This window comes from Cavia porcellus, unplaced genomic scaffold (genome assembly GCF_034190915.1).
Source record: "Cavia porcellus strain 051 isolate PalLab524CR breed Dunkin Hartley unplaced genomic scaffold, mCavPor4.1 scaffold_2, whole genome shotgun sequence".
Lineage (NCBI taxonomy): Eukaryota > Metazoa > Chordata > Mammalia > Rodentia > Caviidae > Cavia > Cavia porcellus.
In genome coordinates this window covers 107191082-107206774 of record NW_026947485.1, presented here as the reverse complement: position 1 = coordinate 107206774, position 15693 = coordinate 107191082, and the positions used below count along the sequence as shown (strand labels likewise).

The 15693-nt window shown below is 36.1% G+C and overlaps 1 protein-coding gene across 5 annotated transcripts in view; it reads right to left on the bottom strand.

Moving 5' to 3' along the window:
* The window catches only part of Erlin1 (ER lipid raft associated 1), a 47373-nt gene that overhangs the window by 14384 nt on the left and 17296 nt on the right, over window positions 1-15693 (bottom strand). For all 5 annotated transcript variants that reach the window (XR_001199294.3, XM_063245050.1, XM_013143618.3 and 2 more), the window contains exons 8-9: window positions 11487-11545; window positions 6287-6378 (exon numbers count right to left, since the gene is read on the bottom strand). Coding sequence is in view for 4 of the 5 variants with exons in the window: in XM_063245050.1 (XP_063101120.1) it covers window positions 6287-6378; window positions 11487-11545 (151 nt within the window). In the remaining variant the exon portion in view is untranslated. The remainder of the gene's footprint in view (window positions 1-6286; window positions 6379-11486; window positions 11546-15693) is intronic.

Here is a 15693-nt window from a genome sequence, read left to right as displayed (position 1 = left end):
AGCGTGGTGCCAGAGTCTCAGTAGCTCCAAACATAGAAGGGGATTTTCAACAGATCCTGAGGAAGCTTTCAAATAACACTTGAAACACAGAAATATAGGAAAATGACAAAACGAAAGACTAAATTACAACCTCAAACCTCCAGCCCATCTCAAGAAACCCTAGGAGCGATGTATATAGAAGAAAATATATCCCATCCACCTCATATATCGGACACAATAGCCACTGAAATTGACAAGCAACTCCAGGAAGCTTTAAAGAAATTCAAACTCGAAATAATCTCCCAGATAAAAGAAGAAATGATAAAAGAAATGAAAGAGATTCTAAATATATCTAAAGAAAACACAGATAAAAAATTGGAGGAACTAAACAAAAAGATAGAATCCCTAGACGAGCAATATAAGAAACAAACAGAATACATAATGCAGATGCACAGAGATATACAGGAAATAAAAAACTCCACTGAAAGTTGTAAAAACCGCCTTAATGAAAGTGAAGATAGAATTTCAGACCTTGAAGACAGGATTGCAGCTAGTGAACAGGAAAGGAAAGATCTTTTGAAAATAACAAGGAATCAGGAAACAACAATTCAACAACTGCAGGACGATGCAAAGAAGAATAACATAAGAATGATAGGGATTAATGAAAGAGAGGGAGACAACATGAAGGATGTCAGGAGGATATTTAGAGAAGTAATAGCTGAAAATTTCCCAAGCATGAGATCAGAAACTGACATCAGAATCAGTGAAGCATATAGAACTCCAAACAGTCATAACCAAAATAAAACTACACCCAGACATATAATAATCACCATCCCAGAAATCCAACACAAGAATAGATTATTAAAAGCTGTCAGAGAGAAAAGACAGATCACTTATAAAGGAAAACCTATCAGAATCACAGCAGACTTCTCAGCACAAACAATAAAGTCAAGAAGAGCATGGAGTGAAGTATTCCAGATCCTAAAGCAAAACGATTTCCAACCGAGACTGATATATCCTGCAAAACTATCATTCAAAATAGATGGTGCAATACGATACTTCCATGACAAAGAACAGCTGAAGAACTTCATGAACACCAAACCAATCCTGCAAAAAATATTGAAAGACAGTTTAGATACACAAAGGAAAAAATCACTAAGCAAAGCAAATAATTAAACAGAACAGAAAGATAAAGATGCAACAGCAGAGAGATAACATTCCTACAATTAACCAGCATTTAACAGTAATAACCATTAATGTAAATGGTCTCAATGCACCAATTAAAAGAAACAGACTAGCAGAATGGATCAAGAAACAAAATCCAACCATATGCTGTTTACAGGAAACCCATCTAACCCAGAAGGATACTCACAGACTGAAAGTCAAAGGATGGAAAACAATTCTCCATGCAGCAGGAATCCAAAAAAAGGCAGGAGTAGCCATTCTGTTTGCAGACAACGTGAACTTTAAACCAACAATGACCATAAAGGACAAAGAAGGTCACTACATACTCGTAAGGGGAAAACTCCAAGAGGAAGAGATAACTATCTTAAATATATATGCACCAAACTCCAGAGCACCCAGTTATATAAAACAATTATTAACAGAAATGAAAACTCAAATTATCAGTAACACAATTGTAACAGGAGACCTTAATACACCACTGACACCAAGGGACAGATCAACCAGACAGAAAATGAGCAAAGAAATAACAGAACTGAATCACACCTGTGAACAAATGGGTTTGATAGACATATACAGAATGTTCCACCCAACAACATCAGAATACACATTCTTCTCAGCAGTACATGGATCATTTTCTAAAATAGACCATATATTAGCTCACAGAACATATTTAAGCAAATGCAAAAAAGTTGAAATCATCCCTTGCATATTATCAGATCATAGCGCTCTGAAATTAGAAATTAATGACAAAAGATACTGCAAAAATTCCACAAACACATGGAAACTAAATAACACACTCTTGAGTAATCAGTGGGTCACAGAAGAAATTAAAGAAGAAATCAAACAATACCTAAAAGAAAATGAAAATGCAGATACAACTTACCGGAATCTGTGGGATGCAATGAAAGCCGTTCTGAGAGGAAAATTTATTGCACTGAGTTCCCACATCAGGAAAACAGAACGAATACAAATAAATAACTTGATGCTACACCTCAAACAGCTAGAAAAAGAAGAGCAAGTCAAGCCCAAAGCCAAAAGAAGAGAGGAAATTATAAAAATCAGAGCAGAAATCAATGCAATAGAGACTAAGAAAACAATCCAAAGAATCAACGAATCAAAGAGTTGGTTCTTTGAAAGAATAAATAAAATTGATAAGCCCCTAGCCAACCTTATTAAAAAAAGGGAAGAAAAAGCTCAAATTCATGCAATAAGAAATGAAAAAGGAGAAATCACTACAGACCCAATAGAAATACAGAGGATCATCAACACCTATTTCGAAAACCTCTACTCTCAAAAGTTTGATAACACAGAAGAAATAGACAGATTCTTAGAAGCATATGAAGTACCAAAGCTAGATCAAGAGGATATAAAACTGTTGAATAACCCAATCTCTGCTAATGAACTTGAAAATGTAATTAAGGCCTTACCCACCAAGAAAAGCCCAGGCCCAGATGGATTCACTGCAGAATTCTACAAGAAATATAAAGAAGACCTAATGCCGACACTCCTCAAACTATTCAATGAAATTGAAAGGGAAGCAATCCTTCCTAAGTCATTCCTGGAAGCAAACATTACTCTAGTACCAAAACCTGAGAAAGACCCAACTATAAAAGAGAACTATAGACCGATCTCCCTAATGAACACAGATGCAAAAATCCTCAATAAAATATTGGCAAATAGGATCCAGCAAATCATCAAGAAGATTATACACCATGACCAAGTGGGATTCATCCCAGGAATGCAAGGATGGTTCAACATACGCAAATCAATAAATGTAATCCACCATATCAATAAAGCCAAAAATAAGAATCACATGATCATTTCTATAGATGCAGAAAAAGCCTTCGATAAGGTCCAACACTTATTCATGATAAGAACTTTACAGAAAATTGGAATAAATGGTCTTTACCTCAATATAATAAAGGCCATATATGACAAACCAACAGCCAGCATCATACTAAATGGCCAAAAATTGAAAGCCTTTACTTTAAAATCGGGCACAAGACAAGGATGTCCTTTATCACCACTCCTATTTAATATAGTACTGGAAGTACTAGCCAGAGCAATTAGGCAAGAAAGAGAAATAAAAGGGGTAAAGATAGGAAAAGAAGAAGTTAAATTATCATTGTTTGCAGATGACATGATACTCTACATAGAAGACCCCCTAAACTCCATTGAAATACTCTTAGATACAATAAATAAATTCAGTAATGTGGCTGGATACAAAATCAATACTCAGAAATCAATAGCATTCCTATACACAAACAACAAAATTACAGAGAGGGAAATAAGAGAAACTGGACTATTCACATTAGCAAGCAAAAAAATGAAATATTTAGGAATTACTCTTACGAAAGAAGTGAAAGACTTATACAGTGAAAATTATAATACACTGAAAAAGGAAATTGAAGATGATCTCAGAAAATGGAAAGACATCCCTTGCTCATGGATAGGAAGAACAAACATTGTGAAAATGGCCATTCTCCCAAAACTGTTATACAGATTCAATGCAATCCCAATAGAAATTCCATCAACATACCTTATAGATCTAGAGAAATCACTCCTAAATTTCATCTGGAACCAGAAGAGACCCAGAATCGCAAAGGCAATTCTAAGCAGCAAAGACAAAGCAGGAGGCATCACAATCCCTGACTTGAAGTTATACTACAAAGCAACAGTAGTAAAATCAACATGGTATTGGAATCAAAACAGAGCCGAAGATCAGTGGAATAGATTAGAAGATACAACCACAACTACGAACACACTCAACCACCTTATCTTTGATAAAGGAGCCAAGCAGGTTCACTGGAAGAACGACAGTCTCTTTAATAAATGGTGCTGGAAAAACTGGCTCTCCATTTGCCGAAAACTAAAGCTAGACCCATTGTCTATCACCATGTACTAAATTAAAATCTAAATGGGTCAAAGATCTGAATATTAAAACAGAAACACTAAATCTATTGGAAGACAAATTAGGTAGAAACCTTGGAGACATAGGAGTAGGTAAAGAATTCATGAACAGGACTCAAACTGCACGGGAAATACTTCCCAGAATCAATAACTGGGACCACTTCTTATTAAAAAGTTTCTGCATGTCAAAAGAAATCTGCAGCATAGTGAAAAGAAAACCCACAAACTGGGAAAAGATTTTAGTGAACTCTCTCTCAGACAAGGGCCTCTTGTCTAAAACATATAAAGAATTAAAGAAACTCAGACCTCCAAAATTCAAAGATCCAATCCAAAAATGGGCATCTGAGATGAATACCCAATTCTCAGATGAAGAAATGCAAATGGCAAATAAATACATGAAAAAATGCTCATCATCATTGGTCATTAGAGAAATGCAAATTAAAACCACACTGAGATACCATCTCACTCCTGAAAGAATGGCCAGGATCAAGAAAACCGACAACAAATGCTGGAGAGGCTGTGGGGAAAAGGGAACTCTCCTGCACTGCTGGTGGGAGTGTAGACTGGTACAGCCTTTGTGGAGATCTGTCTGGAGATTTCTCAAAAAGTTGGGACTGGAAGTCCCATTTATTCCAGCTATTCCACTTCTAGGCATATTCCCAGAAGAACTGAAAGCATCACACCACAGTGATATATGTGCACCTATGTTTATAGCAGCACAATTTGTAATCGCCAGATCATGGAAACAACCCAAGTGTCCATCAACTGAGGAATGGATAAAAAAGTTGTGGTATTTCTATACAATGGAGTATTATTCAGCTATAAAGAAGGATCACATTGAGATATTTATCAATAAATGGGCGCAGCTTGAGACCATACTCATAAGTGAAATAAATCAATCTCGCATGTGTGAATACCGAATAGTTTCCCTAATGTAAGTAATGATTCAAATATATAAAAATATGTGGTAATCATGATTCCCCATTAGGTGGCCTTGGAGCCTTATAAAGTTTTCACTCATTAATTAGAAAGGCTTTATTCTGGGCTTCTTGATTTGAAAATATTTGAAGCTAGAGTATATGAAGTTTTATCCAAATATTTCAAGGAAAAAGACACTATGGTAACTACTATTAAGTCAGGTTATATGGTGGTGAAGTACTAGGTTGTTGAAACAGTCATGCTGTGACCTCTATTGTTATATTGTTATGTCCTGTTTTATCTCAATCTCCCCCTTATTGTTTTAAAAAAATTAGTCATTTCTTATGTTTGTCTTAATTAAAGAAAAAATTCAAATAATTAGGATATATAAATAATAACTCTTTTTGATTTCCTATTAACTTGTTTTGAAGTCCTGTAGTACTCCCACGATCTTGTTTTGACTGATTAGACTCTGTTCCATTCTATATGGTAGTATCAAGTTTGAAGACATAGGCAACTACTTTGAAGACAATAAGATTCACTAAGATACCCATTCTGGTTTGACTATTGTCTTCTTTGGAAGTCCTGTAATGTTTACAATGCCTAAGTTGTATTGGTCTTGTTCTCTACTGTTTTGTCCAACTTTATAATATCTAATGAGATAGACAATTCTTTTTAAGGAAACAAGGGACAACGTTGATAACCATAGTTGATGTTCTACACCATGTGCTATGTCTATCCTTGGTATTGACTGACAGCTTTGTTTTGCCATATTTGACTGTATTCTCCCCCCCCCCTCCCCAAAAGTAATAAGCACTAAGGAGTAATGAAATCCAAAGTGTGTGAATTTTGTTGTAAAAAAGAGAGGGGAAGAAAAAAAAAAAAGAGCTCTAACGGATATAACAGCAAGTGTGTTTAGGGGTGTTAAATAGCTGACTGTATCAATGTTTGTGGATCATTGAACACAGCTGTTTGCAGTCTACCTGTTTGAATGTCCACCTTGTATTCTTTGATGCTGTGATTTGAGGAACTATTTTCAAGATGATAATATGTAATATACTAACAGGTGATTTCTTACTGTTATGTTTTTTTTTGTTTGTTTGTTTGTTTGCTTTGTTTTTGTTTTGTTTTGTTTTGTTTTGTTTTGTAGTTCTGTATTACGTGTACCCTTACACCGCTTTGGTTTGTTTTGTGTTTTTCTCTTTTTCCTCTTAAATAAAAAAAAAAAAAAAAAAAAAACAAATTCATAGAACACATACTTTGAGATACTCATTTCAGAAATAAGTTCAAGTACCTATAACAGCCTTTTTCCTCTCTGTCTCAGCTTCTTTCTCCACAACTTTTTGTTTCTGTGCAGCTATAAGAAGTTTAGTCTTCTCGGCCTCCCTGTGAAACAAAACATAAAAATTAGAACTGCCTTACCCTCCTTCGAGGAACAGCCCAGGGTCCTGCATATGTTATGCAAACGTTCCACCACTGATCTGCACCCCAACTATAGAAAAGATCCTCTTCTGCATGGTCACTGCTTCTAATTCTGACCTTGTACTGGATCAAAGAATCATTTTTCACTGAGAACATTTGGATTCATTAGGATAGGTACAGGAGTATTATTTATAATATAATACAGGAGGCATTTATTTATAATTAATCTGAGATTGCAAAAATAAATGATTTGTCCAAAGTCACCCAGGGACTTAAAAATTTAGTACATTAGAACGTTAGCCGGATATGTCTGTCTTCTAATTGTTACCAAGTAAAAGGCCTGCAATTAGTGTCACAACTAATCAAAAAAAGGCACCAGTCTCTGAGTAGATACTATACCTCAGGCACATAGTACGGCAAGCAGAATGAAGTTGGATTTCAGCAGCAGGCTGACAGCCAGGTATAGTGGCCCTATTTGTTATACAAATGATGTAACTAGATGTAATTAAGACATAATCAGGCAGTAAATTGGGGCTGCATGAAACTTTTTTTTTTTTTTAAGAATTTGAGCTTCAAATAATAAAAATGCTGGCTTATTACTAAGTATCTACAAATGCCTACCACTGTGTGACCACCTGGCAGAAATGATATGAAAAAAGATTACTATTTATGTAAGAAGCCAGATTGGATAATCCCAAGGTAGCATTTAATTCTGGAATTCTAAAAACCTATGAAATTAAGAAAGATCCAGAATTACCTCAGAAGCAATTCTGCCAGCTTCCCCTAGACATTTCCCTCCATGTGACCCTCCCTTCTCCCTGCTAACAGGGATAAAGACATGAAATGGTATTTTGAATATTATAAGTCACTTGAGTGCAGAAAACACATAGTATTCAGACAGGAGTGTAGCTAAGTGGTAGAGTTGGTGCTTAGTACGCACCAACTAGGTTGATCTGCGTTCAATTCCTGGCCTGAAAAATAGGGAAGAAAGGAGGGAGATTCCACATTCATCTTTCTACCAACAGAAGCCAACATAGTTAAAGCTTAAGACATCCTGAGCTTCCAATAAACTTTTTTTCACTCTATAAGTGACTCAGACCCATGATTTATCCAGCCTGGTACTCTATGCTTTATAGTGTTAAAAAGGAGTTTTTCTTCTACAATGAAAAAGAGAAAATAAAATTCTGCATGATAAAAGATACAGACTAGGAACAAAAAGGACTCAAGTATATCATCCCTTAAAGCAGTATTACTACTCCTTGGACCCTCTGCATCTAAACATTTGTTATATTCTTGGATTTTTCAAAGTTATTTTTTCTAGTATCTCGTATTTTCCCCTTCTTTTTAGTACCTAGTATATGAGAAAAACCCCATGCTTACAGTAATTCCCTAAAGGGGATCCTCTAAAACATAAACTAATTTCACATTCAGCAAGTAACTTTTCATTGCCAACTAGGCCTAGACACATGAAAGAAAAAGACTACGAGAAGTCAACTCAAGTTACATTTGCCCAGAGTCAAATTATAAAGGCAGTCTATTATACAATGAAAAACAAACAAAACAAACTTTTACTAACTAAATGTCTACTCTTAACATTATAATAAAGTAACAAAATATGGGCACTCTGTTCAACCTTAATACCTAGGATTATTCTCCTCCTCTTTATGTACAAATTACAGTTCCTATGGCAGTGGTGCAATGGGCTGTTTATATCACTGAAAGCTCTAAAAGATTCACTATCACAGTCCTAAGGGGTCCGGCAAGAGTTCCACAGCAAACTGCTCCTGAAATGATTATACATAAGAAGAAAACTAGCGGCTTGGAGAACATGGCGGACAGATAACAGCAATTACAGAGGCTCTCTGAAAGACTCGGCTCAGAAGTCAGCAAGGGTGTGGAGTAAGGAGACGTAAGCTGGTGGAGATATGCTTTGCTGACTCAGGAATGAACTGGACTGAGAGAAACCAACTTGGAATGCAGTCCTGGTGCTAGAACAGGAACAGAAAAGCCTCAGTGTGAAGGCTGGAGCCCACGCCATTGGAAGCCGCGATTTGGGTTTCCCGCCGCACGGTGGCTGCCTCTGCATCGGCTCGGCAAGGAGAGAGACGCGCAGAAGCTCTGAGAACGGGAATCTGCAAACGGAGTTGAAAACAGGACGGGCAGGGAGGCGTGCACTGACTTGTGGTGAGGTGAGTGAGAGAAACTGACACTCTACCACAGTTTGACTCCAGCGGAGGACATTCTGGGCCCGGGCAGTCCTGTGGGAGCAGGGCGCGATGGCGACTCCAGCCACACATCCCCCTCTCAGGCGGGATTGGTGAAAAGTGCCTGACCTGCGTGACGCTGCTGGCGGACCCAGTAGGCTAGCCCAACCCAGATCCCAGAGCCTGACGGTGGCCTGGAGGGGCGGCCCCGCGTAGGCTGCCTGGTCTGGAACTTCCTGGTGTGCCGCGGTGGGCGGGAACACCTAACCGGCACAATTCGATCAGGCTGCGGCTGACAGGGAGGAGAGCTGGGCCCCCTATATAAGCTTGCATATATAAGGAACAGAGAATATGGGAAGAGGCAGCAACAAGAAAGGCTCCTCGGCCCCCAATTCTGAGAAACAGGCAATAGCGGACACCGCACCAATAGACATAAAGTGCCATCTAGAGAGCCTCATAGACCAGTTCAGGAATGAAGTTATCAATGACCTGAAGCTAGAAGTATGCAGAATAGTTAGAGAAATGCTAAGCACCACCCAAGAAAAAACAGATGGTGGAATGGAAGAACAGAAAAAGAGGGGAGAATTGTTTGATGGAGAAAACAGAGAAAGCATAGAATATGTGAAGCAGGTTCAAAGGGACTACCAAGAAACTAAAAAGTCTATCGAAAACTGGCATAACAGCTTGAAAGAAACTAAGGACAGACTATCTGAACTGGAGGGCAGATTTGTAATATCGGAGAATGAAATGAAAAACTTCTTAAAAATAACAAAGAAACAAACAGCAATAATACAAAGACAAGAAGATGATAAGAGGATCCATAACTTAAGAATTAAGAACATAAAAGAAGAAGTAGGGACACAAACAAATGAACTACAAAAGCTACTCACAGAAATAATCCAGGAGAATTTTCCTAATTTAGCAAAAGGTAAAGATACTAAGATGTATGAGGCATACAGGACCCCAGCTACCTACAACCCAAACAGAGCAACACCCAGGCATATAATAATAAAAATTCCAGAAATTCAATACAAGAACAGAATATTAAAAGCTGTCAGAGACAAGAAACAGACCACTTACAAGGGAACACCCATCAGAATTACAGCAGATTTCTCTGCACAAACCATCAAATCACAAAGAGTATGGGGGGAAATAATTCAAGCTTTGAAAGATAATAATCTCCAGCCAAGATTGAGATATCCTGCACAACTGTCCCTGGAAATTGATGGAAAAACAAGGTGCTTCCAGGATAAAGAGGAACTGGGGGAATTTGCAACCACCAATTCAACTCTACAGAGAGTATTGCAGGATATTCTAAAAAAAGAAAAATACAAAGAATCCAGAAATAGTGGCAGGAAGGCCACAACGAATGGAGCAGAGAACAAAATGAAGAAGACAAACTGACAGCTACTGACAGAAAAAGAGCTCAACAGAAATGAGGCAGAGAAGATTGGATGATAGGAACAGCTATTTTGGAGAAAATGCCATCTTAATAGGTAATACTGATTTAATACCATCTTGTTTTGAAGTCTCATCAAGCTTTTGTTCTTCTGTCTCCATTGGTCTAACTAGGTTGTATCTTATTGGATTTTATTATGTACGATAGTATAAGCAAAAACCTTTTAAAGACAAGGAGATTATACAGAAATCATTGTTCATTTTCTGTTAGTCGATTCTAAATACCCTGTAATGCTGTCATTCTCTTAAATGGTTTTACATTGTTTTGATATATTTAATGCTACAGTATACGAAGTTGTACTCAAGGATTTCAAGGAAAGAGACAATATGGTAACTACTTTTATGTCAGGATTATCTGGTGGTGAAACACTATTCTGCTTAAATGGTTATGTTTTGATCTGAGCTGTTTTTCTGTTATGCCCTCTTTTATCTCAATCTCCACTCCATTATTTACTTTATTATTTTTATCCTTTTAATTAAGGGAAAAATAAATAAAAATAGCAGGATATATTATAGTAACCCACTTTGAGTTTCCATTATCTTGATTTAAAGCCCTGTACTACTCTCACCATCTTGTTTTTGACTGATGTTCCCCTATTCTGTTTTGCTGGATAGTATCAGGTTCGAAAGTTTAGGCAACAGCTGTGAAGATATTGAGATTCATTATGACGCCCATGCTCGTTGACTTTTATCTACTTTTGAAGACCTACATCGTCTCCAATGTTTTGGTTTTGTCGGTTTTGTTCTTTACTGTTTTGTTCAATTTTATTATAACTAATGATATAGGCAATTCTATTAGAGATAGCGGGAGGCATTATGGTAACCATTGTTGATCACCTTGTATTATGTTTTTACATTATCTATTATGTCCACCCTTTTGATTTGACCGATTCTGTTCTGTTATGTCACATTTGGTTTTACTCTCTTCCAAAAAAGTAATAAGAACCGTGGGAGCAATGAAACCCAAAATGTATAATAGTCATTGTACAAAAGAGAGGAAAAGAAAGTGCTCTAAACTATATAACTGCATGTATATTTAAGTGTATAAGATAGAAAATGATGTCACTGAGTTTTATTGGATCATTGAACAGAACTGTTTGCAGTATCATTGTTGGAATGTCCACTTTACAAGCTTTAACTTTGTGACTTGAACAATTATTTCTAAGATGACAATATGTAATCCATTAACTAGTGATTTCCTACTGTTTATTTTTTTTTCTGTAAATCTGTATAACTTGTAAAAAAAAAAAGAAAACTAGTAAGAGTACAGGGGGAGTAAACAATGAACACAGTATCACTAAAATAGAAATATAAATATTTCATCAACTTGAGTGTATTATCTCACAAATGTTTCATTAATATGCAGACAACTCTAAACACAAACATTAGAGTCCCATGCAAGTTACTTACATTAACTCAAAATTTCTTCTTATGGCTTCTGGGATTTTAGGTTTTGTAACACGTACAGCCTAAATAAAAAAGAGTGATAAGCCTTAAATATATTGAAAAATAAGTCTTCACACATCTTCTACAAGAATTCCCCAAATCATACTAACGAAACAAGTAAAATACAGCTGCCTACCAACATGCCAGGATCACACTAGGAAATCTATTATCACACCAAGAATCAAAGATAAGCTACTTGTTGCCTTAAAAAAAAATGACTATGGGAGAAGAGCTACTGTATTCTTGAAGAAATAAATTCTCTTAGATACAAGTTCCCTTAAAACAAAAAACTAGGTCACCAAATGCAATTTAATATACTGCCTAGCAAGTAAATTAATGTATCACTTCCTAAAACCATGCTCACTCAGAACTATAAGAGTCAAATGCCTGAAAGATATGAAATAGCAATTCAGAGTTTGCATTTCTTCTTCCTGGACTCTCACTTCTAATAGCGCACCTGTTGCTGTGGACATTCTTCACTAGATATTTTGTTTCTTTAGTAGGTATACTTTGATAATTATTTCTCTACTTGGAAAGTACAATTTTTTGAAGGCTGTCTTATCCCACGGATTTGATCTCTCAACAGCTCCATTTTACTTAACATCCTGTATCCCCACCTATACTACAGACACATACACAAAAATACTTTGCTGCTCTGAAGACTTCTCAATAAAAACTGGATAATTATATTAGAAAATCCTTTAAGCACAAGGACCTTAAAATAAGGAATTAAAAACTTTTAAGCAACATATGAAAGGTAACAGTAAAGTCTGCAGCTAATTTTTGAGGCTACAGTCAACTATTGGTAAGGATTACAGTGGAACACAGTATGAAGATGGGGCCTACACAAAGACCTCATCATAGGCAAAGCATGTCAGGCCATAAATACAACTCAGTGGAGACACTCAGAAGGCAAAAATTCTGAGCCAGAGTTTATGAAATGAGATTTCACTACGTGACTGCCAGATATGCAGATGACTTCCAGAACCATTGTTACACTACATTTCATTCAGAAAGTGATTGGCTATGTTTTATTTATTTATTTATTTGTGGTACCAGGGATTGAACTCATGACCTTGCACTCGCCAAGCAGGGGCTTATGCCGCTGAGCTCCAGCAATTGGCTATGTTTTAGTATTATGAAAAGTAATATATATTAGGACTAATTTTGAATACTCAATAGCACACTCATGCAGAATGAGTGGGAAGGAGGGGTGCTGATAAAATGAAAATACTTATTGAAACTGACTCCTGGGTGATAGGCATATAATTAGTTATGCCATTAAATAATACGGGAAATAATGTCAAGGATGACTTCACCATTCTAATTTGTCAGAGTAGTTTTCAAAAGGAAAAAGGTATGAAAGTAGGCAAAGGAAAAATTAAAATGCTTAATCGTATAGAAAATGCTCACTTAATAAAAAGAAATATTTTCAGATACCTCTTTATGCAAACTGCTATTCTAAGCATCGTGGATACAATAGTGAAAAAAGCAGAATTACTCTCATGAATTAAAATTTTTAAAAAGAGATATCAAAAAGCAAATAAATGAAAATGAAAAAGAGAATTCCACAAAATTATGAATACTATGTGAATAATTAAAATAGAATTATTCAGGGATTGAAAAAGTACTAGGATGGAGAGGGGGAAATCAAAACTTGTTTTCATATAATTATGTGATTCAAAATCTAAGGAAATTAACCCTCTAAGTTACTAGTGATAGTAAATTCAACAAAGTTGCAGATATATAATAAATTCATCAAAAACAAATTACATTCCTTGATTTTATGACTTTGCAATACTAGGGAGTGAAGCCGGGACGTGCTACCATTTAGCTACACCGCTGAGCCATCTTCCGTCTGCTTTTTGAATCCTGACTCAGGGTGCTGCTACTTGTAACTCTCCTTCTGCAGTTTCCGGAGTAGCTGGCATCATCAGCCACCACATTCAGCTCTGAAATGTTTTGTCTTCTTTTTTAAATTTTTGTTTTTTGGTACCGGGAAGGGAATTGTACACCTTACACTTGTCAGTCAGGCACTATATGCTGAGCTAAATCTCAGCCCTGAAATGTTTTTGTTTTTTAAAAGAGAGACTATTTATTGAATAGTATTGAAACTCTTTACAACCATAAGTACTAATTTAACATAAGATAAGAATCTCTCCCCCAACTGAGAATTTTTTTTCCTTTTTCCTTTTTTTTTTTTTTTTTTGAGACAGGGTCTCACTATGTAGTGCAAGCTGGCCTTGAACTCACTTATGTAGCTCAGGCTAGCCTTGAACTCACAGAGATCCTCCTGCCTCAGCCTCCCAAGTGCTGGGATTATAGGTGTACGCCACCACACCCGGCTTGAATTCATAAATTCTGAAAGAAGCAAAAAGAATATGATCGAGTCAAGTCACAAACTATATTCTCATTTTACTACTTAACTGCCAATTTATACCTGACATAGCTTGAAAATCAACGATGAAAACTTATCTGGCAGAAATATCAAAGGCTGTTATTTTTTAAAAGATGATGCATTTTACTACATTTTAAAACAGAATAAAAAGTTGAATTATCACAACCACATGGTAATCTGCTAAAAAGAGTAAAACTGAAAAAAAAAACCAAAAAAAAAAACCAAAAAAAACCAGACTGGATAAAAGCTGCATTCCAACTAACAGAAAGTATTGAGCAAAACTAAACCAACCAAACAGAGACCTTGTCTAGAATGCACTAGACCATGTTAAGAATGCACTACAGTTATATCATACACAAATATACTATAATGAATGTTATTATGCATATCTAAAAACGTACCAATAAAAAAGGAAAAAAAGAATACATTACAATTATTTGTAGATGATGAGATACTCTACATAAAAGACCCAAAGAAGTGTGCCAAGAACTCTTAGAATAACCAACTTCAGCAACACAACAGGACACAAGATCAACATACAAAAGTCATTAGCTTTTCTGTACACCAATAAGCTCAGTGACAAGGAAATTATGAAAATAATATCATTCATAGTAGCCTCAAGAAAAATGAAATAGCCAGGAATTGGCCTGGATGTGAGACAGCTCTACAAAGAAAACTACAGTACTGTACTCTGAGACGGGAGGCTGACAAAGACATCAGAAAACAGAAAGAGGTTCCCTGTTCTTGGATAAGATGAACCAATATTGCAAAAATGGCCATACTCCCAGAACTCCTATTCAGATTCAATGCAATCCCAATCAAAATACTACCAGTGTATTTTATAAACTAGAGAAAATACATAATCCTAAAATTCATATGGAATTAGAAGAGACCTAGAATAGCAAAAGCAACTTAGGGCAACAAGGGCAAAGCAAAAGGCCTTGCAGTACCTAAGTTTAAACTATTCTACAAATCAACAGTGATAAAAATGGCACGGTGGTGAACAAAAATAGACACATGGATCAATGGAACCAGAAAAAAGGATAGACACATCTCCAGATAATTCAGCTACTTTATCTTTGACAAGAGGGTCACAACATAGTTGCAGGAAAGATAGCCTATATGACAAATAGTGCTAGGAAAACTACCTGTTTGCAGAGGATTGAAACCGGACCCTCTCCTCTCACCATATACTAAACTGAAATTAAATGAAACAAAGATCTAAACATTAAAATAGAAATATTAAATCTACTGGAAGATAAAATAAGTAAAACAGATGAAAAATACAGGTGTAGGAAAGGATTTCCCAAACAGAACCTCAACTGCCCAAGAAATAACACCAAGAATCAACAAATTGGATTATATCAGATTTAAAAACTTTTGTATAGCATAAGAATTGCTAGTTGGGGATTTAGCTCAGTGGCACAAGTGCAAGGTCATGAAGCTTGATCCCTAGTAACACTCTCCACCCCCACCCAAAACCAACCAAACAAAATAACCCAAACAAACGAACAGAATTATTACTACAGTAAAGCAACAACCTACAGAATAGGGAAAAATTTTTGTCAGCTACTCCTCAGACAGAAGACTAATATCTAGAATATATGAAAAACTCCAAAAAAAAAAAAAAACCACCCTAAAATAAAAAACCCAGTCAAAAAATGGGCAAGAGACATAACAGACATTTCACAGAGAAAGAAATTCAAACAGTCAACAAATATATGAAAAACTGTTCAACATCTCTAGTCATCAGAGAAATGCAAATTAAAACAG